This window comes from Python bivittatus, unplaced genomic scaffold, assembly GCF_059951505.1.
Source record: "Python bivittatus isolate LINGU-HERP-01145 unplaced genomic scaffold, Pbiv_v1 ctg000350_np1212, whole genome shotgun sequence".
NCBI lineage: Eukaryota > Metazoa > Chordata > Lepidosauria > Squamata > Pythonidae > Python > Python bivittatus.
The window spans coordinates 2,713,593-2,741,532 of NW_028277074.1; the positions used below are offsets into that span (position 1 = coordinate 2,713,593).

Here is a 27,940-nt window from a genome sequence, read left to right on the forward strand (position 1 = left end):
AGATGGATGGACTCAGTTACAGTGGCAACAGATGCACTGCTAGAAGATCTGAAAGGGTTAGGGACAGATTGTCATGGAGGACACCTATCTATCTGGTTGTTAGCAGTTGAAAATGACTTGATAGCACATAATCAATCAAAAAATGAAGAAAACCAGAGGTGCCGCATGATTCTAAGTACAAAGTACTAAGTACTAAGTACAAAATACTAAACTGTAAGTACAGATTAACAGGCCACATCTGTTGTGCTCACATAACATGTTTTGTCCATACAAATAAATTATATGATATTGTAACATGCTGAACCACTAATATCATTTAATGTAGTTTTCTGAATTATGAATTATGTGAACCCAGCCAAACTGTGTTTATTAGGGACATGTATAATATTTGACTGACTCCAAAATGGTGAGACAAAGGGGGCTACTACAGATAAAATCTTGCAGCCATGCAAGGTGATGTAGGATTTCCAAGAAGCAACCTGGGCTGGATAGAAATGTTTGTGAATTATCTGACATTTTTAGAGTAGGAAGTCTCAACGTGATGAATTTTTGTGACCTCCACCCATATTTAGACATGCTGTTAGCTTGTCTGGACAAAGTAGGAGTCTTGCCATGAAACAGCTATGCATATGCAAATCATTCTTGTATACCCAAAGCTGAATCACTGTGAGAATGTTCTCTGGGCACTGGGGATCCTTTCAATGGCCTTTGTGCTTACTGCAACAGGTCCAACCAGCTCCTAAGCACAACTCATAGCAATCCAATCAAGATTAGTTACGTATCTTCCTCTTCCCAAAGGTGACTATATTTGGGGTAGGACTTGGTGCTGAACCTGTATGCTTGTTTCAGATAAACCAAGCATACTGGCTTCCCATCAGAAACCATTGTCCTCTTGCTGTTGAATGACACATGGCTAGAACAAAGCCTGTTGTTCACGTCCTTCCAGCTTGATGTGGACCACTGATTTATATTTCTTGGTTATGACTGTTTAACCAGCTCTGTATTCATCAAATGGTAACATAGTCTAGCTCATTTTTTTCCCATATTTTTTTACCAGAATTTTATGTGAGACTTTGTTCATTGTTTTGCTGAAGTCAAGATATACATACTATATTCACATTTCCATGGTCATCTAAACTGAATGTGCTATCAGAAATGGAGGTTAGTTTGGTTTAGTTTGGACTGATTTAGTTCTCATAAATTCATGGTGATCCCTGAGAAGTATTGCATTCTTTTCTAAATACTTATAAATTAACTCCTTAATAATAATGTTGTTTCTAACCTTAACAGTGGGGGGAAAGAGGACCTAGGTATTATAACTGCAAAATGGTCATCTTGACAATGATATGGACTTTCTTCTTTCTGTACACACACTCACTGGGTTCTGAAGGTCCTCAAAAAACAAAAAAAATCCACCCTTGAGGTACATGAAGGAAAAATGCAGATGAGTACTAATAGCATACTTGTGGCAACTCGTGCCAAATTCATATGATCTTTTCCATATGATCTTTTCTCATGCCAAACTCATATGATTTTTTATTTGTCTATTATTTAAAAACAGTAACAACAACAACAACAGGAAGACAAGATATATGTTTGCAGGATTCACCAAGGGAAGCCTTTCTGATAGCACTCAAAATTATAAGAATGGAACCATTGCAAACCAGTACTTCTCACTTCTGGATCCATCTCTGCTAAAAACATTGTGGTCAAAAATTTCAACACCAGTTTTAAGATATACTGTCCTATCTCCTTCTGGTAGATATTATTCCTCAGAGTGTTCAAGACTATCCGCATAAACTCTCTAACAACTCCCGGAGCTGCAGGACAAATGCTATCACTACCACCTTAGGTACATATGGAATATTGCACATCAGCCCATAGCTCTTAAAATCAGACAGTCATGATTTCTTAAACAAGGGCCTTAGCACATCTTCCTTTTAGTAATGGGAATTCCACCTAGGGAATTCCTAGAGAATTCCAACCTAGTACAGAGAAGTTTTAGTAATCTCAGAAATCATCGATAAGTTACAATCTTTGAGGCCCTAATAAGGTAAGCTAACTAAATAGTAGCCCAAACCCTAATACCTTACCTTGTACGGAGGGTGACCCTATAGGTAAAGTGTTTTGCTCAGGCAGTTTGCTTTGAGGGACAGAACAGATTAATACATTTTAGTTTACCACTATACAACGCAATCCTACACACACACACACAATCTGAGAAGTAAATTCTCTTTTCAGGACATAACATTGCATCTTTCTTTTAGTATTGTTTTTTCCACCCAGGGAGAGGTGTCTGTGAAAATCTGTCCAGCTGGCTAGCTGTTCTTAACACTGGGTCACAACTGTTTGAAGCTGCTATTTAATCTTGGTCCTGTGTTGTTGCTATCATTATTTCAGTTAAGTAATCAGAATATCTGCAAGTTGTCGGTCTTGCATTTTATTAACTGAGTACAGTAACTCCATGTTAATGGTAAGATTCTTTGCTGCCATCTAGTGTTGAAATCACTCTGCCTGCATTATACACACTATACTTGAAGGCTGATAGAAATGGCAAGAAACATTCTTATCATAGACTCTCTTGGCTGGTATTTTTTAGTTTTACATTACATGTCAGGATGTTAGCAATGCAAGAGAGATAATATATAAAAAGACAGATGTATGTTAGAGATACCAGTGTGTGTGTGTTTGTGGAGAGAGTGAGAGGGGGAGAGAGGGGGAGAGAGAGAGAGAGAGATAACAGGCTCACTTCTTATCCATAAAAATGTATGCAAACATAATTTACAAAACTTTAAGATGTTGTAAAATCCTGTATATATTTGTTGGCTAAAACAAACTAATGCTCTGAAATAGTTGTGAAATTTTAAAAAGCAAAATTTTCAAGTTTTAGCAACTGAAATTTAGGGAAGTTTGGGCTGCAAATCACAAAGCTCTCTGGGAAAAACACATCTTTCTAAAATTCTGGACAATCCATTAAAGCAGGGGTGGGCAACTAATAGCCCTGAGTCACGTTAGGTTCTGAGTCCTAGTTTTCAGTTCCAGAATCCCCCAAAATCATACTGCTAAATTGAGGTGGTGTCAGATCAGCTCAAAATCACATCTTTTGAATGTCTGTATCTTTATATATTAGTTTTCAAAAGCTCACTTCTCAGGATGTCTTGACAGATTGCTGCAATAATATCTGAAAACAACAGAGATGAATTTGTAATAATTAAACCCTAAATAACTACAGTAAGTCCCACTAAATTCCTCAAGATTCAATTAAGATGTCATACACTGTATTAGAATATTGTTCTGCTGTTAGAGTCATATTTCATCTAATGAAAACTGGAAACCTGGAATTGGTACCTGGAAGCAATTTGACTTGACTCATTCATTGCATGACTTCATTCAATACAGCAGCTGTTCCAAAGATATTCCATCAGAACTATCTGTATAATGAGACTCAGTCAGGTTTAACTTATGTGCTTATTGCAATTTCTGCCACTTTCTTTTACAACCACATCAGAAATTTAGAACTAGATGACCTTTAAACCTATGAAGGCCATTTAAAAGTAGTCTGCTCCTCCCTGAGTTTTTCATTATTAGATGGCTGGCCGAAAACAATGATCTATGCGTAAGTTTTCTTTTCAAAACCCTACTTGTTCCATTTCATCAGCTTCCTAAAAAAGGCTGTATGCATTTAGCAAGAATCTTCAAATAATTGCTGGTCTATACTGTATGTTCTCTATACTCTTCTGTACTGCTTAACATTTCTTGATTACACAAATTACCAGGTCAGGTCTAGTAATCACTTAATATTTCAATGAAAGCAGAAGTCATTCCAGATCTTTCTGTATTCTAAATATTTGCAGTTCATATCATGGGTGAACAAGAGTTATTTTAGGGTAAAATAGTTTGTTATATTTAGATAATTACTGTAGATGCCTTTTAGGATTATCAGCTGAGCATTTCTATGCAACCTTTTTTAGTAAGAAGCAATTTTTTCAGATGTTTTTAAAGTGATAATGCTTTGAGACACCCCCCCCCCGCCCCCCGGGTATAAGCATTTGAAGAGTAGGAGGAGCATTCCAACTCTTTTATCACACTTCACTGTTTAGCTGAACATAGCAGCTTTACTTAGATGCATTCTGTTTTCCCCACTACAGGAGTATGCAACTGAAGGTAAGAGATATTTTGTGCAATGCCAGAGAAGCAATATTAGTCAATTGGTTCTGCAGAAAGAAAGTAGGGATAAGAGCTGCATAAAACTGGATTTGCTGCTTTGGAGTGAATGTGTGGATTAAGAATTCCCTCTTGAGAGTGAATGTGCTTCATATATTTTACTATGTGTGGCTTAAGCAAGTTGACATAGAGATATGGCTCTGTTATGATGTTGGTGAGCAGTTGGTTTTATATGTGCTGATTCTGACAATAGTAAATCATACAGCCCTTGTACAGTACAGATCCCTGCTCCAAGAAACTTGTAATTCAAAATGTAATACAAAAAAAGAACACAAGAATGGGTGAATTAAGCATAAAACTTTAAATGGATCTGGAATTCCATATAACCATGTCTTTTATCAGCTGCCGTAAGATTTAGGGAATCTCCTCTCTGTGACCTAAATACAATAGATGTACAGCTTGGACGGAGGAGGGGTGTTGCGGGGTAGGCATAAGAGAAATAGATTTTGCTGCTCTTAAGCTGTACAGCTCTTTACTACTGGAAATTTAATTGCCCTTTTTATGGAGTATCACCAGACATTAAAGACCTTCTGACTGAAGCAAGCATTTACTTTATCTGTTGCCTCTGTTTCTGTTTTATTTCACTGAACTTCTTGTTTGAAATTCTGTTTTACCGTTATTTAAAATCATTGTTAGGTGTTCCAGAAACTGAAATATACTGATCAGAGTGTATATGTTTCTATGTGATACGTTTTGAACAGCAACCACCAAGCATTGCAACTGGACAAACTGACCATCCTTACTCCGGCTCAGGATGATGTTCCAGTGGTATCCACTGCTTTATAAAAGTAGTCAGGTTACATATTTTTCTTTTCCTTTTAACACCAAAATATCCTTCAACTCTAGTGTACTTCTGTTCCGATATATTTTTCACTGATTGGATAAACATATTGGAATTATCAGTAATAGCAAATACAACAACAATACTTTCAAATGAAGCAGATTCTTTTCTCCCACATATCTACTGTAAATGGCAGCAGTTCTCACCTTGGTATTTATCTACAATCATTTTGTTTTCTGGTCCCCTTCTGCAGAATTAAAATATTTTACTAAATTATTTAGCAAATTTATTTAACATAAATGTTTACAGTACAGTTTCTTGTACTGGCCATAAATATCTGCACAACAGGAATGGGAGGAATAATTATGTTATTTGATTTTATTATATTTCTTATGTAATCCAAACACTTGATATTCATAAATTCATAAAACAGTAGCAATTATTTATTTGTATTATATCCAGGAATAGGTAGATAAATAGATTATGTGCCAATAGAGGTGAATATGTGTAGCTCACGGTTGAACTGTGGTGGGGGTGCCCCACCAGCACTGGCAGGGCATGCCACAGTATATAAACAGAGAGCAAACCCCATCCCATTTTAGCACTGAAGATGTTACCTAGCTGGGTAATGAAATGTTTGCAAGAAAAGAACCAAGCTCAGAGAACCCCAAGGACTCCACAGATTATGGGCCATCAACTTGTTGTCGATTCTTAGTGACCAGATAGAGAGATAGAGGAATAGAGAATGGCTTTATTTCAGAGAACATCACTTCAAAGATTAAAGCTCACAGAACTTTTCTTAACTTTTCTTTTTCTTTTCTTTTTTGCTGCTAAGGTTATAAGAATGTTTGATTCTTTTCTTACTTTAATCAGAAATAGTGCTCTTCAGTGGGCCTTATCCCTCAGGAAATACAGTTAGAATCAGGTTGCAACAGTGTTATAAGTCCCAGTGAAATTATTCACAAGGAATTTTAACAAATCCTCAAGCGCACATATATATTTTTTAATTCCACATTGCTGGGAAGTGGAATGAAATACAATTCATTTTGCCTTACTTCCTGACTACTGAGAAACAGAAATCACAGTTTAAAATACATTCTAATTAATGGCTTGTAAGGCAGAGATATACAACCTGAAGCACCAAGTTGCAGGTAGCCCCCAAAGCTTTGAGTGAAGTAATAAAAGACCTCCAAAAATGGTTATCAAAATGTACTTTTTAATATGAAGAAGAAAATTATTTAAAACATACTGGGAAGCAATCCCATCAGTTATATTTAATCTTAATTACATGTCATAGTACAAAATAAAAGTTCAATTTGTTCTGCCCCCATCCCTATTTTTAGAGTGTGGTTTTTTCCTGCTATTTCAAGACAAAATACAACCTTCAGGCTAGAAAACGTTGTGTGCCTCAATATACAACAACTACAGACACTGGCTTGTTCAACAGCTGCAGTTTCAGTGTTAGGGTTGGGATAATTTTCTCCTTACAGCATCAGTCAAGAGACTTGCTCCAAGGGGAAGAACCGGGTCAATTGGAATCCAACTGGGTAGTCTGAGGACAACCTTGGGAGTACCATAACTAACATATGAGAATGGAAGCATGAGTTTTATCCCACTCTCCATCTGGGCTAGTAAGGGGGAAGTATGTTTTATGGTGTCCTGATTGGTTTAGTTGCGTGTCTTTTCATGTTCTCTTGGGCAATTTTGCAATGGCTGGAGTCCAACTTTACCTTTGGGAAGAGCCAGAAGATGGCAGTGGGTGTAGTGATGATGCAAATAAGCTGAGAAGGATTTGGGTTTTTCTTGGAGTTGGGGGAAGTTTTGAGATTTTTTAAAAAGCTGTCCTAAGTTTATTTTAAAGTTTATGCTACAATTATCACATATCCTGCCTAAAATAACAAAAACCACATCAGTACTTTTTAGGAATCAGAGTCAGAAGGGTCTTCCTTTGAAGGGTCTCTGGGGCTGCAAAAAAGGACTTGAATCCTGAATGTGGTCCAGTCCACCTCTGACTTAATGCTCTCATTTGGTCTGTGTTACTTTTGGTAGCCTTTGATTTATTTGGCCTTGTTAGAAGTTGGCTGGACTTAAGGGTAAACATTTGAGGGAATATGAGCTAGACTGGAACACTAATAAATAACCATCAAGCAAATGCTGAATTAGAGGACACCCACACTTATTGTTTAAGGTGCTGCTGCCTTGTGCTGATGCTGGCTTGACTTTAAGCCAGTTTAAGAAAATCCTGTTAGGACAGACACTTTGGCTTGCAAAGTATTCAATATAGAGTTCCATTGGAGAATTTTGCGGCCACTGTGCCCTACTACCTTTCTGTTTCTAGAAGGCAATTGCCAATTACTTTCCTTCCTTGGTTGGGTCTTCCTGGACATATACATTTTTATATGCCTGTGTGGATACACCCCACATAGTTAAAACATCAAGATGCACAAATATCATGCAGGCACAACAACTAGGTTTTTTAAAAAATATTTTCTAACTGCATTGTTACTTTCTCGTGTTTTAAGCCTTCCTTTACCATGAAAACTGTAATAGTATCATAGCTATTACTCTTTCTTGTTAATGGAGACTGGTTAATGGTTAAAACCTGGCAGAAACTTTTTTTAAAAAGTACTATTTTTCCTTCTGTGAGCTTACTAATTTTCTGTTTGTTTTTTTTAAAGTCTAGTAATGTATTGCTTCATTGTTTTCCCAGTAACTCAGAGCAGAAGGCTTTCAATCCCAATTTTCAAATAAGTCTAGGTTTTTTTCAAAACTCAAAAAACCTATCTTTTTCAAACTGCCTTAATAGGATTTAATTATTAGTCCTCTGATCATCCTAGTCTGGGCTGAATTGCCCATAATGGATGCTGGTGACCATCAGCTATCCTAACCGAATAGAGTGCTCAGTCCCTTCTTACTCAGTCCCTTGATTTAGTTAATCAAGTTTGTTACCTTTCGCCCAATTATATTTCACATCATGTGTCTTGGATGGTGGTGTACAAATTAGAATATAAAATAAACCATGACTGGTGAAATTTGATTTTATGGCATCTACCTTGGCCCTAAGTATTAAAGTCATCCACCCTTGAAGGCTCTTGAATCCAATGTATTCTGGATATGCTGATTTTTATATAGCTAGAATTGGTGATCCTATTGAGTCCCTGGTTCTACAGTGGAATCGTGGGGTGCAACAGGTCTCCAGTGTAACCTCCCAAGAGTACCTTCTCTGGTGTTGTGAAATATAAGCTTTCATTGGTTTCGCAGGGAGCTCTTAATAATGAAGTGGGTTAGATAGTTCAAGTGCTGATGATACAAGCTTGTGATGATAATGGAATATGTGTTAGAGAACATAATCATGCCTTCTGTTTGGTAATGAAAACAGTGAAGAATGCTTACCTTGCTGCCTTCATTCCATCCTCAAATAGCAATCCAGCAGAATTTTTTAAAAAATGGTAATATAAATAATGTCCTCTGAGTTCTTGAAGATCTGCTGTTACAAATTAGCAGGCCAAGGAATATTGACTGGGTGGGTGCAGTAAATAGTGAAAATATGGTTACACAGGGGAGGGTGCTTCCTACTACTATTAAGGAAGCAGGGAGTATAACCACTCCTACCCCCCCCCCCCCAAAATTCCTCTGGATCTAGAATATTGTAATAACCATTGCCAAATGACAAATGTCCCTTTCTGGTCAAAATGACTGAGAGAATTGGGGCACTCTAATTATAGGTATTCTTGGAGGATATTGATTATCTAGATTTATTGGCTTGGATTCTGGTTTGCTTATATGTAGTATTGTCTTTAGCCAACCTACTGGATTTATAAAGAAATTGACAAAGGGGATACAATTTTGTTACTCTTCCTAGATCTTTCACCAGCTTTTGATTCCATTAATCACAGTATCTTCTTGGGTAGCCCTGTGAATTGAGTTGCTAGTGGTCTTCTACTGAGCCATATTCAGGGTATTGATATTTCTGTATCTAGTTCTAAACCATTCAGGATGGGGTTATCTGAAACTGAGTCTCCAATTATATCAGCCTCAGAGGCATTCACCATCTTGGGGGAAGGTCCTGCTCATTGTGTCATGGCATATAGATGCCCACTTGGTAGGGGACCAGAGATGGGCCTTCTTTATAATGGCACCTCTGCTTTGAGATGATGTTCCTGGTGTGGTGGTCCAACCCTCAATATTGTTCTTTTAAATATATATATATTGTTGGCCTTCTCCATCCATTAATTCTCCTGATACCACTCTTGGAATGGGTTCGCTGTACACTGCTTTAATTTTGTTCATCATTTTCAGCCTCTTCTTATTCTATCTTAGAATTTCTTTGCAGTTTTTGTAAACCTCTTTGAGACTTTCTGGAATGATGTACCATAAACTATTTATAATAAAGAAATAACATAAGTAAATATATAATAAAGTTACTTTTATTGTTTCTTCTCTTTTTCTTCTTACTTCCTTTGCCTATCTCTTGATGGCACTGGGCCTCTTGAAGGCATTTCATTTCATTGTGGCACTGACATATTTCCATTGACCTTAAAAGCAGGAAAAAAACCTCACTTCTGTTTTTCTTTTGAAAAATGTTTTTCTTTCACTATTTCTTGTTACTCCACTTCCAGATACTTCCATCTGTATCCTGTTGCTCAACCCTTTTTCCATCTGACACTTTTTATTCCCATATCAAGTTGTTTTCTTAACAATTCTTATTTCACTAAGCCCATCCTTTAAGAATGCTCACAGGCTGAATCACTGGCATATGCTATTTTAGTGGGATTGAGTTATAATCAGGAAGAACCAATTTCAAGAACTCAAAGCAAGGCTTCTTTGGCTATGCACCCACTTTCAGAATAATTAGTGCTACGGTGAACTGTTTTTTAAAAAACTATTTTTATTCAATTTCTTGGGGAAAATGCTTTTCCAAGGAATTAAAACAATGATGACATGCTACTAGATCAGGTGGGAAGTACTTGTAGTTACCTTTGAATGTTTCCAGATGGATTTTGAAAATTTCAGATGAATTTTTTATGTCTTTCTGACAGCATAATGATCTATTCTGGTATTTATGGAATATCTGTACTATCAATTTTTTTAAAAAAATATTTTATTAAAATTAAATTACAAATACATTATAGCAGAGTGAAACAGCTTGATAGCTATATCTACTCTCTAACATGTGGACAAACATATTATTTCTAATAATTATAGCAGAGAGATACTGAAAGATGGAGATTGGAGAAATGATAATTTTGATTATGAATCAAAAATGCATAACAAGCCTCAAGTTAATCAAGAACATAAGAACACTGTTGTATAACATAGGTACAGAAGAAATTAAATTGAGGATCAGTTATTCATAAATTACTGCAGAACCACATACAATTCAGGGTGTAAAAAGTCTCTCTCTAAATGGTAATAAAACCATCACAGCCATTGGTCACAAAACCCAACTTGGTATGCATCATATTTAGAACTAAGTTTGGTGTGAAACACCAAAAGTGGGAGAACGAAATCTACCTCATACCGTGTACAGGACCAGGATTTTTATTCAACAAACACTTTTCAGGGTGTTAACCCTTCTTTTTGAATAAACAAGATAAATGGATCACTTTATTCATGAGGCAACGAGATAATTTAGGAAAAGAAAATGGGTAACTTTAGTCCTGGGAAAAGCCTCAAAGTATACTGGAGAACCTGATGCAGTGCTAAAGCAGGATGTATGATCTTGGAGACTAAGCGATTCCTGAATCAGTCTTTGATCTGAACTAAAAGCCAAAAATGAACTGAGGTCCCAGACTTAAAAAGAGACAATTAATGCCCCTGCCTAAAAGCAATTATAAAACTCAAAGGAAAGTGTAGACACCGTTTTAAAAAAAGAAAATGACTTTCAGGATGGCTCAAAATGGATAATAACAAAGGAATCAGTAGTATATTCTGGACGTAAGAAGGGAAAATTCATTCTTTTAAACCTTGAACATAGATATTGGGGTAATCTGTGGAAAAATACAAGGCACAACTATGCTTCCAGTTCGAGGTCTCAGATAATACTGTTCCCAGCCTTGTGATTCGTCATCCAAATACCCTTATTATTAAAAACTAACACAAAGCCATACAGAATAAAGAAAAGAAATAAATAAAAAGAGAGTGAAAGGGGAAAAAACAAAAGTGCAGAGAGAAAAGATAAAAAGAAATAAAAAGAAGCTTCCTATTTCCTTTGCAGCAAATATGAATACAATGTTATTTCTCACTCTATGATTACAAAAAAAGCTCACTTTTTTCTGTTATCTATTTTTTTTTCGAATCATCAAAACCACGAGTCATAACTACATTTTTATGTTTCATGTAAAAAGTCTATAAGGGGGTTCCAGTCAGTCATAAATGTAAATATTGTCTTTTCTCTAATCAAGGAAGCCAATCTAGCCATCTCTGCAAGTTCTGTTATCTTCACCAACCATTCCTTTGTTGTGGGTAGTGTCGAACTTTTCCATTTTTGAGCATATAGAATCTTGTTGCAGTTGACACATATAGAAACAAAGTTTAATGGCTTTTTTCTACCCGTCTGCTTTTTTGCATATGTTCCTTAGCAATCACTAGCCAGACACTTTATAGAAAATACAGTTCATGCATAGTCACTTCAGTCTTGGATGGCCAACCAGTTTCTGGTGCATTGGAACGTTAGTACGACACCTCTGGCATGGTGTTCCCCTTAATTACTATCAATACAAAGTATCAAACGGGAGTGTGTGTGTGTGCATGCGCGTGCGCACATGTCTGTGTGCGTGAAGCTGGAGAAGCCAGGAAATCTTCAGGGATGAAGAAATGTGTAGCACTGTGCCAAAGTATGCCTTCACTTCCTCAGAAGCTTTACTCCTGCAAAAGAGGCTTCGGTTTTTTCTCAGAGCATTCAAGAAGATTTTCTCAGTGCATTTGAGAAGCTGTACCCTTTCAAAAAGAGGCTTCCGTGATTCTCAGAGTGTTTGAGAACTTTTCAATTTACCTTGATGGTGGGTTTGTGTGTTTTTGCTCTTTGTTTAGCTTGCTGTTTTGTTGAAGGCGGTGGAGAGTGCTACTGCTGCTGTTTTTGTTTTCATTTTGGTTTTTGTTTTATATATATATATAGTATAGGAAGTGACATAGGCTGCACATTGCTGGAGAGATGGTTAGTTATTTCATTGTTGATATATGTTGCTTTTCTGCCAAGATATGTTCAAGGTAGGTAGCAGTACATAAATAAGTAAGTAAATATGAAATACCAGGGCTGGGCAAATCCTTCAATAAGGCACTTGGCTCACAAATGATGCAGACCCTTCTGGATCTGTACCACAAAGCAGCCATAGCTGCTTCAAAGCTTGGTGGAGTTGATTTAAGGATCCCTTGAGGTCTTCTGGCTCTGCCTACTTTCCACTGAGATATCTGGGGAAGCAAAGTACCTCACTGAAGGATCGATAGAATGAAATCAAAAATGAAAAAAATGAAAAAGATTTGGGGGTCTTTTAAATTATACTAAAGTTTAAGAATGGAAGTGTTATGATTTACCTCCAGGAATTGCCTTGCGTTTGGATACTGAATCAATGTGAATCGTGGTATTTGGGTTCCCCTGTTTCTTTTTATCTGTTAAAGGTCCATTCCAACTCCATGCACTGTGCATTTTCCTTTTTTTATTAATACATACAGATATACGGACCACTTTGGTTAGGAAATCTAACGATCCATTAAAATCACACTGTTACATATTACTGTACTGCGTATCACTGCACAAATACAAGAGTGTGGTGCATTCTGTTGCTTCTAATACTGTAAAACAAGCCAGGTAATTCAGAGAAATTGAACTCTTTATTTGTGTGCTTTCACAAAGGTTTCCATTTCCTTACAAGTTTAAATAATGTTCATATGTATGAAATATGTAAGATGTGATGTCACCTTCTGGGTGTTATGTTCTTAGATTTGGGAAGAGATAGTTGTTTTCTGACCCTATAACTGCTACAATATCATCTTCCTTCATTATATTCAAAACGATTTTTTTTTTTTTTTGGTAGAAAACTGATTTACTAATTTATTTTTGCTTTGCTATTTCTAGAGAATGAAGCGTATTTATTCTACACGGGCTTTGCAGGATCTGGCTTTGTGTATAATAGCTGTAATGTTCTGTTCCACACAGGGTAAGTCCAGCTTGATTAGTATAATGTTATTTTAATATTAGAAAATTGTTAATGACTAGAAGTTACTACCATAGTCATAATATAGTACCTCCTATATAGACCCCTTTCTTTCCTTCCTGGAATTCTTATGGGTGCAAGTACACATGCACGCACACACCTATGCCTATGCTGATCTACAGATACCTATATTCACTGAATAAGTTTTAGATAGAAGCCATTCTTCATTTTGCATATGTCTGCAAAAATTCCATAATGGACAGTAAAATATAATAAATTAAGGACAATTAAGAAGATTGTCATGGATATTTTGAGAGGGATCCGTTTTTGGACCACAGAGTTCTCCTGATGATGTAAGGATAGAGATATGAACAGCGAGAGACAACCCATTAAGCATCCTTGGCTGCTAGGGTGGGAAGCCCAGAAACTCTGCATGAAAACCCAGATGTCCAAAATCTATGGATTTGGGTCACAGGGAGCTTTTCAATACTTTTATTCTTCTAAGACTAAGATATAAATAAGTATAACATTTGATATACCATTCTTTTTCTTTTTTTGTCAGTAGAGCTGGAAGGCTGTACCTTCAGTTTTAGAATAAGGGAGGTACAAGGCAAGAGTGAATGTAATCTAGGCTTACAGTATTGTTGTATTAGAATTAAAATAGAATATAAAGTCTTACTGTATGGATTTTTAGTGGAAGAAGTTATCTGCATGTATAGTTGCCTGCAAAATATTGACACACACATACTTGTCATTGTATGTATCAATGAATCTTTAAGTGAACACGGACTGATGCAATCTCTACATGGTGCAAAATTAAACATGAAATCTTTCTGCAAATTTGAGTTTATTCTGTGTGTGCAGGACACACATACTCTCTCTCACACACACACATTGTTTATTTATTTATTTGATTTATATCCCATCTTTCATTCAGGAGTTCAAGGTAACATACATAATGTTCGGAGTTTTCCCCACAACAAAAACTATGTGATCTATGTTTGGCTGAGAAAGAATAACTGTCCCAAGTCACTCAGTAAGCTTCCATTGCTAAAGGTGGACTATAACCTGGTTCCCCCACTTTTAGTCTGGCATCTAAACCACTATAACACACTGTTTACAGATTCAAAATAAGAAAAATGTGAATGTGCAGATGCACCTGTTCAGTCAGTGCTTTCTAATTCTTCTTCTTTTTCCCTGCAGAATTAACAGCTTCAAAACTTTTCCTCTAGTCACCTTTTGTTCTGGCTTCCATTCCTTTAGGACTCTTCTAGCTGATAAATATTTCTAGGTCTTCTTGCATGCACTGCATGTTTGAGATCTCTGCATGGATTTTCAATAATATTCAACTCTACAGACCATGAAAGCCATTTTAAAACTCCTTCCTTCCTTCCTTCCTTCCTTCCTTCCTTCCTTCCTTCCTTCCTTCCTTCCTTCCTTCCTTCCTTCCTTCCTTCCTTCCTTCCTTCTTGATTTTAGAAGCCTGGTTCAAATTGTTGTCTTGCTGGAATATCCAGTAACTGTTCAGTTTCTTACTAACTGTAGGACATTAGCTTCTGGGAATTGTTGATAATTAGGTGAATCTATCCTTTCTTCAGCCTGCGCAATATTACCTATGTTACTGCTACCCAACCCTCAAAATAATAGAGCCACCCCCATGCTTGACAGTTATCACAGTGTTATTTTCTTCAAATGCTTGAACTCTTTTCTCTTCAAATGTATCTTGTCTAGTTATGGCCATATACTTCAGTTTTTGTTTCATCAGTCCAAAGCATCTTGTTTCCAAACATTTCAGGGTTATCAAGGTTTTCTTTTGCATATTTTGTGATGAGATCAGAGAAGATATTTCCTGTTGACAATTCTTCCACAACATTATTGCTATGCAAGCAATGCCATTTCTTTTTTTTTTAATAATATTTTATTGAAATTTTAAAGTTACAAAGTTAAAAGTTAGAAATGAAAAAGAAAATTGAAAATACAAATTATAAAGAAGAGGAAAAGAAAAGGTGAGATAAAGTAAAAGAAAAAGAAAAAAGATATGAAAAATAGATAACTTCCAATCTATCTCTGGTCTTAGAAATAGTAAGACTATCATAAGTGCTAGTTTTTAATACATTAAGTAGGAGTAATTCTTTGTCAAAACATATCTCATTATATTTATAATCTAATCTTCAAATCCCCATGTAAGCTTCACCCCACCTGCATTTTGCAAATAGTCCAGTGCCATTTCTTAGTAGTGCTTCTCATATTTGAAATGGCTAGCTGGCAGAATTTAGAATTTAACCTTCTTGTGCTTTGTAAGAGTGAATTATCTTCATTTTCAGATGCTGAGAGATGTTCAAAGAAGGCCATGGTTCTTAAAAGTAGATGGTGATCTTATTTTGACATTGTGAGAGCGTAGATATGAAATCTGGAATGTCCCTATTTAGACACCTTGAATTCACATCATTTTCATGGTATTCCATGATATTTTCTTATAGTTTATTGTTTATAGCAAGATCAGTCTGAAGCTTTCATCTTGCACATGAAAGGAATGCAGATGAAGGTCTTGTCACTTATAGCAGAAGTGAAATAAAATGATTGGTAAATTAGAAGAGAATGTACAAAATGAAGAGAGTTAAAAAAAAAAAAAAAGTTTTGGCTAAGCTGGTAAAGACAGCTGTTGATCCTGTGATTACATCTAAAAAATGGAGGATTTCCAGGATGTTTCATACAAGCAGAGTACTCTGGGATCTCCTTGGATTAGGTTGTGTCTAGGCTTATTTAAGTGCCAGAAGATTTTAGAATTTAAGTAGCTGCAATGTGGATTGGTCACAGACATCCTATGCATTGGGCAATTTATTTATACAAATACATTGTTGGCTTGAGATGGGGCAGTGCATCCACCCTGTCCCTCCTTGACTTCCCAATGGCCTTTAATACCATCAATCCTGGTATCCTTTCCAATCCTTTCCAACCCTCAGGAAATTGGGAATGGGAGGCATGGGGCAATTGGGATTCTCCTTTTTCCTGAGTCAATTCTAGTCAGTGTTGGTTGGTGGGACAACATTGAGGCCAAGGCCCCTGCAATGCGTTCTATATGAGGCTGCCTTTAAAGAGTATGAAAGCCACAATTGGTCCAGAATGCAGTGGCATGGACAGATTTGGCATTTCATGGCCCACCCACATGATACCTCTGCTCTGTGAGCTGGGCTTCTTAGTATAATTCAAGGTGCTGGTTGTCACCTACTTGCAAGACTGCCTTTCTCCTATTGTTTCTGCTTACCCCACCAAAGCTGCTGGAATTGGCTTGCTCAAGTTTCCTTCTATTAGGAACTGTCATCTGGTGGGACCTTGGAATCATGCCTTCTCTATTGTAGCACCTGCCTTATCAAACAGCATCTCTTCAGAGATTTGAATGGACCCAGCCCTCTTGGCCTTTCATAAGGCATTAAAGACCTGGATGTTCCATCTAAATTTGGACTGGAAAGTTAAACTAGCCGTGCTGGTGGATTTGATTCATTGATTGAAAATGAAATATTGTTAGACCTGGGCATAGATTATTTTATTATTATTACTATTATTTCTGGATTATCATCATGGAGAAAATCTATCTGTGTGGTTGCTAGGAGTCAAAAATAGCTTAGTGGCACATAATCAATCAATCAATCAATCAATCAATCAATCAATATTTTGGATTAGCATTTTGGTTGTTTATTTTCTCAATTATGTTCTTAGTTTTAATCCTCTGTGTGTCACCCAGAGTCACTATTGTGAGATGGGCAGCTATATAAATTGTATAAATAAATAAATAACCAGTCACAACCTGATATTTAGAAAGGCCAAATATTTAATTTTATAACATATTAAGGTTATATCATCTTCTTTCACTTAGGGCTTTATTGACGCATACAATTTGATCAGGGGTGCTTAAATACTTCCATACAAGTACAATGCTACATTATGATTGTGCATTATTATAATGAGCAACAGCAGATCTCCAGTTTACCTCTTCTCTGTCCTATTGTATGGGAAAAAAATCAAAGCTTTCCACTTCTGTGTTATATACTCATTTATTATTAATTAAAATTTGGCATTTTGTTTGGTCTAAAAACTATGGTTAAGATTAGTGGTTTCAGATTGGCTTTTTTAAAATCATAGTCAAGATTATCCATAATTCGTCAAGTTCAAGTTAAATGGCAAATTGTGGTTAAGTTTAGTTTTTTAAAAATCAGAAGGAAAAGCTTCTGTACTTCTTACAATCCATTCAGAGGAGGCAGGACAGGGAAAACCAAGTCTGTGGTGCACTTAGACTCATTTCCATACATAATGTATGAATCAACTGAAAAGCAAATCAGATGGTCTTTCACAACATTTAAGTGAATGCACACCTGGCTCAAAACTATTCAAAGAGTACTCATCAATGGTTCCTCATTAAATTGGAGAAAAGTATTGAGTAGGATGCTACAAGGATCAGTCCTAGGTCCTCATCTCTTTAACATTTTTATAAATGATTTGTATGAAAAAATGGAATTTGTATGAAATGCTTATCAAACTTGTAGATGATGTGGAATTGAGTGGGACAACTACTACCTTAGAAGATAGAAATCAAAATACAAAATAACCTTGATAGTTTGGAGAAAGTAGCTGACAGTAGTCCTAAGTTCTTCACTCAGGAAGTTTTGAAAAAAAGACAACTGAAAGGGACATGATAACACTCTTCAAATAACTGAAACAATGTTAGAAAGAAGGTCTGTTTAGCTCCGATTGCCTCTTAACCCATCTCACTCAAAAGCCTTTGCTCTATCTTATCTAACACAGATTGCCCCAAGCAGAGTATGGCTGTGATCAATTTGCATCTCAGCTACTTAAACCCTAACATCTTCTGGTACTTAGACAAGCCTAGTAGCAGCCTGATCCAAAAGAGATCCCTAGAATATTCTGCTTGTACTAGACACCCAGGAGATCCTCCATTTTTAAGTTGTGTTCAGAGAATCAACAATTGTCTTATTTCCAGCGAAGCTACAACTCTTTTTTACCTCTTCATTCTGTCTATTCTCTTGCAATCTACTAATCATTCCATCATCTTATCTCTACTATAAGTGGCATAGCCTTCATCTGCATTTCCAATATATTTGTAAATTAAAAGCCTTCAGAATGATACTGTTATAAACAATAAACTATAAAAAAAAATCATGGAACATTGTGAGTTAATGTGTCTGAATAGGGACATTCCAACTTTCAGAATTACATTATTACAAGGTCAGAATAAGGTTACAGATGTGGAGTAATGGGTTTAAATTATAGGGAGACCAATTTGATTGAAACTTAGAAATAACTTTGAAACAATAAGAGCAGTTTGACAAGTAGAACTAATAACCAGAGAGATAGTGGAGTCCCCTTCATTGATATGTTCATGACAAGCCTAGACAGCCATATGTCTGGACTGCTTTAATTTTAATTCCTGAACTAACAAGAAGTTGGACTTGATGACTTCCATGGCCTCTTTCAGTCCTATGAATCTGTGATTCTACATTTCAACTGAAGCCTGGATTTGTAAATATTAGATAGAATTATTTACAGTAATTGATGGAAAAATATTAGTGTTGTGGAAATTAATCCAAGAACCTAATAAAGATAAGCAGAGAACATTGTAACAGTGGCAGGAAACTTTACTTAGCACCAAGGATCAGGACAAACTCCTACAATCATGTAGAGTTAAGTTAAGGCAAAGACATAGAAAATGGCTTCTCTGTTTATAGGATATATGGGATGTATATTCAAAAACCTAGTATAAGGTATTTATGGGATGGTTTTCATTGCATTAAATTGGGGAAATCATGAGATTTAGGTGTTGCAAAACCTAACATTCTTACACATGCATAAATCATTCAAAGTCTGTTCCAGCATATTCTTTGTCTATCATTAGTAATTTTGGCAAGGCCTATATCCACTTACCTATTACTGACCGTGTTCCTGCCTGAGAAAAGATAAAGAAGGTAGCTGTTTGCTTATTTGTACAGACAGTTCTTGTTACCTGCAGACAAGGGAAGGAGTGGCTGAAATGGGCACAGACAATTTGGAATAATAAAGGCAGCTTACTAAAATGGCTTTTAGGGAGAAAGGATTTTATAAAGAATATTAAAGATTTTATAAAGAAAAAGATGTTTCCTCTACATTACATTTACAATTAACAATTATTAACTGTTTTGTGTTCTACCAGGCACAGTAATGACAAATAATCAAGATGTGGAATTGGGTGGCAATGTTACTTTGAGATGTACTTTAATACAACATCATGATATTTATCAAGTTACTTGGAAGAAAATAAAGACTGGAAATGATGGAAATATTGCGACATACAACAAAGATGCAGGTCCAAGTGTTTTAAAATACAAAGATCGAATCAATTTCACAGTTTGGAGCCCCCAAGATAGTGCCATTAACTTGTCAAATGTGAGCACTGAAGATAATGGCTGCTATCAGTGCATATTTCTTTCATTTCCTGAAGGGCCTGCCATGGGACAACCCTGTCTTTCAGTTTATGGTGAGTCTTTCCGAGTTAAACTAGCTTCAGTAGGGGATTTATGCAGCTTTTTCTTTAAATGTGGTATTATTACAATAAATCATATGCTTTATTTGAGTGGGTAGAACACTGAATTATGGAAGAAGAAAATAATCAGTAGTCCTAACTCAATACAAACTAGAATCTGGTAGAATCTTACATAAGTTACATAACTGGTTGAAAAATAGCCTACAACTCAGTATGTATTCATTTTATTTTACAGAAGTGAGTTTTTGTTTTTGTTTTTTTGCCGGTGCAACAATACAGTTGATCTCTTTTATAATATATCTAATTGTTACAATCCCTGTAAAGCAGAAACAGGCAGTTTTCAGTTCCCTCCAAAAGTGTTGCAAGTCCCACAATTCCTTGCAGCTAGTTAGAAGACATTGTGTTTAGGACAATTTGGTATCAACCAGATATTTTGAACAACTCCCACAATCCCTTGGATGTTGTTTAGGTCTTATATGAGTTGAAGTACAAAGCATCTGGAGATCTAAAAGGATTTTAGCTAGATTAACTGGATATTATACTATGGGACACAGGACTGACTTATACTTATTTAGTGCAGTACAACATATACTGGGAGGTAACAGCACACTGTATGATATTTGAGAATGCTACCTTGAAGTTATGTGAATTTTCTATTCAGAAGTCCACTTTCCATTTGAAAGCATGCATATGATCTAGGTTACTCCCTCATTCACATTTTATTGCTCACCCAAGCTCCTATATTATCAAGTTTTGCTGTTGTCATTTGTGTTACAGATGATCTCAAATCATCTATATCCTACAACATCTTTGGCAATCATTTGAGTGCCAACTGTTCAGCAACTGGTTTCCCAAGACCCAACATTTCATGGTTTCCACCAGAAGTTGACAAGAAAGAAACAGATATTGTAAATCCAAATGGCACACTATCTGTCATAAGCAACATTTTTGTAAGCATTTCAAATGTTGAACAAGAGCTGATTTGCCAAGTTATTCACAGAGGAAAAACAAAAATCATGAAGCTGCCTGGAAAAGAAAAAGGTAAGTTAGTATAGCAGGTAGACCCAAGACCAGCACATTTCTAAAAGCTAGTAAAATTGGGGGGGAGGGGGGAAAGGGTTGGGAATCTTATTTAGCTGCTAATATTTTTTTTTCCTGTTAATACTTAGAACTAGAGTTTCTAAGACAGAAAAAAATATTGTCCGAATAAGTTAAAAATGTATGAAATAGTTGCATTCAAAGATTACCATGATGTTTGAAGTTATTCATTAAAATCTTCCTGAGCTACGGTTTTGAACAAAGAAAGAAAAATTCAAAATGTGTTGAAAAACAATAAATTTATTACACCGTTCTTGAAGAAATTGGGGTCTGGTTTGGATTTCAAATCTTTCATTGCAGAACTTCAAATGTATTTTAAAATTGGGCATATTTACTGGAACATATAAATATGGTGGTCCTCTGTTACTGTTGTTGAATCATTCTGTAGAAGATTATCCACTTCTTATTGGTAAATTATCTGTCTGTTTTCTTCTCAAAATTATTTGGTCTGTGATTCCGCAGTAGTAAAAAACAGGTAGAAAAATTAGCTACATGAAGTGACCATCATTCTTTTTACAGAACCAGGTTTCTAAGTCATAAGGTATAGAAAGAGTCTTAAAAATATGTTCAGTGAACTTTTAGAAACCAGAGTAGCCAAATGAAAATTCCAAGTCATAGACTTCAGCAGTCTGCATAATAGGTTTTTGAAGCAGAACATATTATACAAATCAAGCAGATTTCCCTCAGAAAGAATTCAGTTTTTTTGACATGGAATTGGAGTTACAGTAATGTAGATTTTTCTTAAAATAATAAAGAATGCATAGATCCCTTTCTATACTCTTGGCTTCAGTAACATTCTCTTTCTTCCATGCAGATCAAACAAAAAACTCCTTTCCTGTGGTACCCGTTCTACTGGGTGTGATTCTTGTGATCCTGGTTATTGTTGTGGGGATATGCTGCTGGAGACGACAAAGGAAAAAACATAGGGGTAAATTATTCAGTTTTATAAAACAGAATTCCTCAAACATATTTTGTCTAATGCATGCATCTGGGTTTGTGCAGTAATGTCTTTTCACATGAATTCAGAATATGAGGTTGCTTGGACTATATCAAGCAAAGATGTTGGTATGGGGTAGCTTGTCAGCCCCATCCTGCTCCTTACACATGCATTTACTGAATATATGGGAGAACAGAACAATCCATAACATTATATTGGGATAGATATTAATTCCACTCAATTCAATTTCTTTGTTTGTTCTGACTGGCAAAAGTTCTCTGAGATCTCTAAAAGACATTTCAGCCCTGCTGACTGAGATCATTTCAAATGAAATTCTTGCGATTTCTCTGTGTAAATATTCTTCAGAAGCACATTGCTTATACCTTCTCGTTGGTGGTTTGTGGGCGACGGTATGTTAGCCTGCAATGTACTTCACTGATAGGGATCCTAACTTGTGTAGGATAACATGAGCATGCTTAAGGTAAAACTGGGCTTTTTCTGTGCTTGTGGCATACTGGCCAAAATTCACCAAAACAGACTATTAGCATGGAATGTTACATGTGGCCCAGATGCAGCTAAGGCTGGTTACCCTACATCTTTGCTGTCTTATTAATAAGACTTACACGAAAGCCTGGATTAACAAAGCCATGATAGATGGCAGGGGTAAATATCTATGGGCTGATCTAGTTATGACCACACCATGCAGAAGATTGCAACTTGGAATGTATGAGGAGGAAATGGTAAGGAGTTTGAACTGATGAATTAAATGCATGAAAGAAAAATAGATACAATCTACAGTATGTCTGTAAAAGAAAAAGAAAGAGGAAGGACATAGCAGAACTTAAATAAGGTGCTTTGATTTGTAAAGTTGAATGCATGCTCGGAAATGCACATGCATGTTTGTTTATGAATGAAAGGGCTAGGATATTTGGCAGAAAATATTAAAATATGTTATATAATGGTTGTGAATGTGTATAAGAGTAGGAATTCATAGGTCAGTGATAGTTGCATAAGATTTTATTGATTTACCAGGTGGCATACTACTCACCCTCATATTTGGAAAATTAACAACAAGCAAATTGAGCAGCTGCAGGCCTTTCAATATCTTGGCATCTATTTTTAGTCAGCCTACCTCCTGGAAACACCAATCTTCCAAACTTATGCTGAGTGAACAAAAAGCTTCTAACACAATGGCTCAATACACAAACAGGAAGGGAAATAACTATGTGCCTACAGCAATTAAACTTCTCAGAGCTAAAGTACAAAGTCTTTTGCTGTATGGCCCAGTCTAGAAGCAGTCCAGTCTAATCTCTTGAGATTTCTGCTCTTAGTTTCTCGCTCTGTTACAAATGCACTCATCCAGCTAGAGCTTGACAGTGTCTCTATCTGAGGCTCTGCTGGTTCAAATACCGGCTGAAATTAAAGGGTGAGCCTCTAGCCCTACTTGTATTGAGAGATGCAGTTGCCTGTGGAAAAAGCAAGTAATATCCAACTTATTTCTTTATGTATTTATTATTTCAATTTATTTGGCTGCCCATCAAATTCATGACTCTGGATGGCTAACAGCAGTTAAAAGCACCATAAAACAACACATAACAATAGAAATAATACATACCTAATTGGCAGCTGAAGTAAACAAAAAATAAAAATAAATTTAAAAACCCAAAGCAACTTGGTTTATCACTCTCCAGTCCATATCTATGCTGGGTCTAGATAAAGTCTGGATTAAAGTGAAGCAGAGACCCGTTGATCTTGATGTACAAAGGGATAGGCTTAACATATCTCCACAACTCTGCTACAACAAGCTCATATACCCACCATTCACAACTCTCAGCTTGAGTCTAAGCTTTTTCTGGAATGCTTTCCCCTGATTTGATATCACCATCATTACTCTAATCTGTTCTTATTTTTATCTTATCTTATATAGTTTTACTTTTGTACTGTTTTAACTTGTACTTTCTATATGTAAGCCATCAAGAGCCTCTTTGATTGCAGAAACATAAACATATGTTAAAACAAACATTTTTACCATATACGTGTTAGTTCAAATATAGTCCAGATATATGTAGTTCCTGCTGTGACATTTTGTATTTTAATTTTGCTTTTGTTGTCTATGGCTATACATTCTATAATAACAAAACCTAATAGTGTAGTAAGTTTGCTATTTTTACTTATAGACTCATATTTTTAATGTATTCTTTTAACAGTTAATTTTCAATTTATCATAACATTGTTCATTTCTTATTTCTTTGACCATAAATAAATGATGATGATGATGATGAAAGTTTGAGAGAATTTATGAAAGAATCATGAATGATGAGAAGTTCTGAATGTAAGATAGACCATTACTTGGTAGTGTCAAAAAAAAAAAAAATCTTGGGAACAATGGACATGGAAGGAAAGTAAAGAAATGAAAGAAATGAGTGAAAACAGAACTGCAGAAACAGAAGGCACAAGTCCTATATGAAAAAATATTAGAATGAATGAAAAATAGATGAAAGGGGATGCTTGGAACAGAGTGAAAAGTATCATTTACAAAGTGCCATACAACTGTGTGTGGAATTATACAAAGATTCCAGGATTATGCTTCTTGGAGTAATTAAGTGAAAAAGATTGCAGAAGAGAAAAAATACACTTAAGAAAATAATTACTGCAAAAAAAGAGAGAGAGGGAGACAGAGAGAGTGACAGAGAGAGACAGAGAATGAATGAGAGAGCGAGAGGCAAAGATAGTTGCAAAGAATGAAACCAAAGAAGGCAAGGAATAGTTAATAGGCACAAAATATAGAGTGATGGCTGGAAATAAAAAAGATAGTTTGGAGTGGGTTGAAGAAGCCTCCAGCTGAGTGAACTGAATTAAAAGTGAGGAAGTGATTTGGAATGAAACTGAAATGATGGAACCATGGAAGAAATATTTTAGGCAGTTGAATGGTATATCAAAAAGTAGAATTGAAATAAATCCTATAAATGTTAATGTTCAAGAAAAAATGGATGAAAAGGAAATCATAAATGCTGTAAGAATAGTGAAAAATAGCAAGGATACATATTGTGATAATGTAGCTGAAGAAATGTTAAAATACAGGTGTGGTTTGCTTATGAGTGGCTGTTTAACAGCTGTATTAAGACTGTTCCTGATGATGGGGAGAATGCTGTTATTGTTTCCACCTGTGAAGGGAATGGTAGTAAGACTGAATGCAAAAATTATGGGTAGGATAGTTTGCCAAATGGTCTAGGAAAGTGTTTATTGATGGTGACTACAATAAGAATTCTAACTGAAAGATTGACTCTGATCACATTTTTGGAATACACTGTGGCTTTATGTTGGATAAGGCATGGGCAGGCCAGATTTTTGCTTTTCAGTAAAAAAGTTTATCATATGTTTTTTTTTAATTTAAATAATGTGCATGCCTTATTTTGCATATATATGAAAGTGAAGGTTGGTTGCTAGTGCAATAAGAACAGTATATGATAGAAGTAAAAGCTGCATAAGAATGAATGGAATGCTTAGTGAATTGTTCAACACTGAGCAGGGAGGAAGACAAGGATGTATGGCAAACCTTTGATGTTTTAATGTATTTATGAATAATTGTAGAAGAAATGTTTGTGCTGCCACTAGGGGTATGCTGGTTGGGGCAGTGAATATATGTGCATTTTGTAAGTAGGTAATGCCATGTTGTAGGATGAGCACCTGAATGATTTTCAGTGATTGATTGATAGATTACATGATACAACAAGGAGAATAGATCTGAAAATTAAATTAAATAGTTGTGCCTGGCAGGGAAAGTGAAATGAACAATTGCAAGTTATACATAAATGGTGAATAATGGGATGCATGAATTTGTATACTTTGGTGTAAGGTGGAAAAGTGGATGGGGAAATTGTAAGGCATGAAAATACTGGTAGAAGCAGGGGTGATATGTTGTCTTTTACAAGGAACGAATTAAAAAAAAGAAGTGAAAATGACTATGTATGAGAGTGTTCTTCCTTCTTCCCTCTCTCTTCTTCCCATTTTGTTGTATGGAAGTAAGAGCTGGGTGTGTTAGAAGATACATAAAATTAAGCTGACTGTAGTGGAAATGGTGTACTTAAAAAGTGTATGATAGAACAAAAAAGATGTCAAGAATGTTTGGGCACAAATGAATATGAATGAACGAATGTGTATTCAATACAAAAGTGAGTATGAAAAGAAGTACATTGAGGAGGTTTGTTCAAATAGAATAAATAAGCATCAAAGTGCACAATAAATATGTTAAGTTGAAAGGAAGGGAAAAGCTGACAAAGTTGTGGTCAGATTGAACTGATGAATGAGATCCTGAAAATAGGAAGATGGGCAATGTAAAATAAATGGCAATGCATGAAGCAGTGTATGGACTTAGTGAAAGCAAGATGTTTTGCAAGGATATAAAGGTATGAGAAAAATTGGTATTGGTGTAATGTATTTACTATGATTCCTTTTATCTCTCTTATCTCTTGCCTTTAATTTCCTTGATTTACTATTTGTAATGCTTTGCATAATTTTGCTAACTGTGAAAAGGAATATTGTCATAGGCATGTCTATTTGCTAAATTTTAAATATTTTCTAATAAGTCGCTTGAACTTTAAATATTTATTTTAGATATTAAGCAAAACAGCATTTAAAAACTTCAACCAACCTTTTCTTGTTTTATGAATAAGCACATTTTCATCACAGTGCAGAAATCTGCTAAAGTATGTTTGGACCATCAACTTTTCTTAATAGATAGAATTGATAGCATGATCAATGGGGATGGTGGAGGTGGGGGTGTCAGTCTTTTCTTTGGAGAGAGATCTTCTTGAAATTCCAAGAGGTCAGATGAATGCTTTGACAGGAAGGGTTGGGGTGTGTTTTCCTGCATATTATCTTAAAGCCAAATGTCATTAGCAGAGATAATGCCAGCTTCCTTTCACAGATAAAATAGTCTGTTACAAATTTAGAACATCTGATACTTAGATATATTTCCTCATGCTTTTTCTCCCTTCTCTAAGATACATTAGAAAAAGGACTTTACTGCATTTTAATTTCAGTTGCCCTGAAAATCAGCTTGCTGTAATATGTGAACCAAGGAACAAGTCACCCATAATTTAAAGTTGGATTTTTTACATACTAGCAAGGAGATTTGCTTGTTTGTGTTACCGTTTTTGACTTGTACATGACAAAAGAGCAATATGGAAAGATTGAAAGAAAGGCTAATAAAGACCTTTTCCTGAATGTATGGATGGAAGAGATGCTGAGAATTCAGTGAACAGCTTGTCAGTTCTTACAAAAGGGAAGGGAAATCAGCTACTGTTCCAGAGAAATTATGCTGTTTTAAAGAACTAGCAACTCTTTGTGCAAGTCCCATCATTTTCTGCTCAATCTATGTTAAGTTTTTCTTACAAAATGTTTATAACTGTTCATCTTACAAAATGCAAATACCTGTTTGGTTACAACAGGAATCCTAAATATCTTTAAAGGATACTGAACTGATTCAAAGCTTCCTTGCAGGGCCTTGGCATTCTTGGAAGAACATTCAGGCTTAAAACTCAGCTGCAAAAGTTGCCCTTCCTACTATCAAACATTTTGCTTTGGTAGGCAATGAAAGGGAACTTTTCCAAAACAGTAGCATTATGTAATAAGCAGGATGTATTTCTCCAGTAAGAAACCTGACCCTGCCATTCTCTTTTGTTCTACTGATGTTTATATAGTAGCTATTAAAAAGTAAAATCTTTCCCCAGTCACATTTGTCTTCCTGGATGCATGTGACTTCCTGGATACATTCATGTAATTTTCTTTCCAGTTTAGCCTACAGCCCTGGGATTCCCCGGAGACCTCCCATCCAAATATTAATCAGGCTCAGACCTGCTTATTTCCCCAGCCCAAAGTCAGCCACATACTGTACCTGCTGACACTGGCAGCCATTCAGAGGAATGTACTTGGTCCAGAAGGGATTTAGTGACTATTGAAATACAGACCACATACTCCTTAGAGGCTATGGGCTATGGAGCAAGAACAAATGCATTTGAAGAAAGAAGTGCTCCAAGAAATAAGCATTTAAGAATACTTTTCTTGGACAACTATATTCTCTCTTCTGGGCCCATGACATAGGGGCTTCAAAGGACATACCTCTTCAAAATGGTCACAGTTCTATGAAAGCATAGTTTTGCTTAGAATTCTAATGTTAGAGGAGAAAATTTGAAACTAAATTTTATCCTAGCCTC

At 35.8% G+C, this 27,940-nt stretch overlaps 1 protein-coding gene across 2 annotated transcripts in view; it reads left to right on the forward strand.

Moving 5' to 3' along the window:
• The first annotated feature begins 4,094 nt into the window (after window positions 1–4,094).
• The window catches only part of LOC103066429 (OX-2 membrane glycoprotein), a 31,658-nt gene continuing 7,812 nt past the window's right edge, over window positions 4,095–27,940 (forward strand). The window contains exons 1-5 of one of the 2 annotated variants that reach the window (XM_007423795.3): window positions 4,095–4,164; window positions 13,080–13,161; window positions 19,361–19,684; window positions 20,468–20,731; window positions 21,603–21,716. In XM_007423795.3, coding sequence (XP_007423857.2) covers window positions 4,153–4,164; window positions 13,080–13,161; window positions 19,361–19,684; window positions 20,468–20,731; window positions 21,603–21,716 — 796 coding nt within the window. In that variant the 5' untranslated portion in view covers window positions 4,095–4,152. Of the gene's footprint in view, window positions 4,165–11,805; window positions 12,007–13,079; window positions 13,162–19,360; window positions 19,685–20,467; window positions 20,732–21,602; window positions 21,717–27,940 lie in introns of those variants that run through there. The other variant, XM_015887318.3, reaches the window with a different exon arrangement.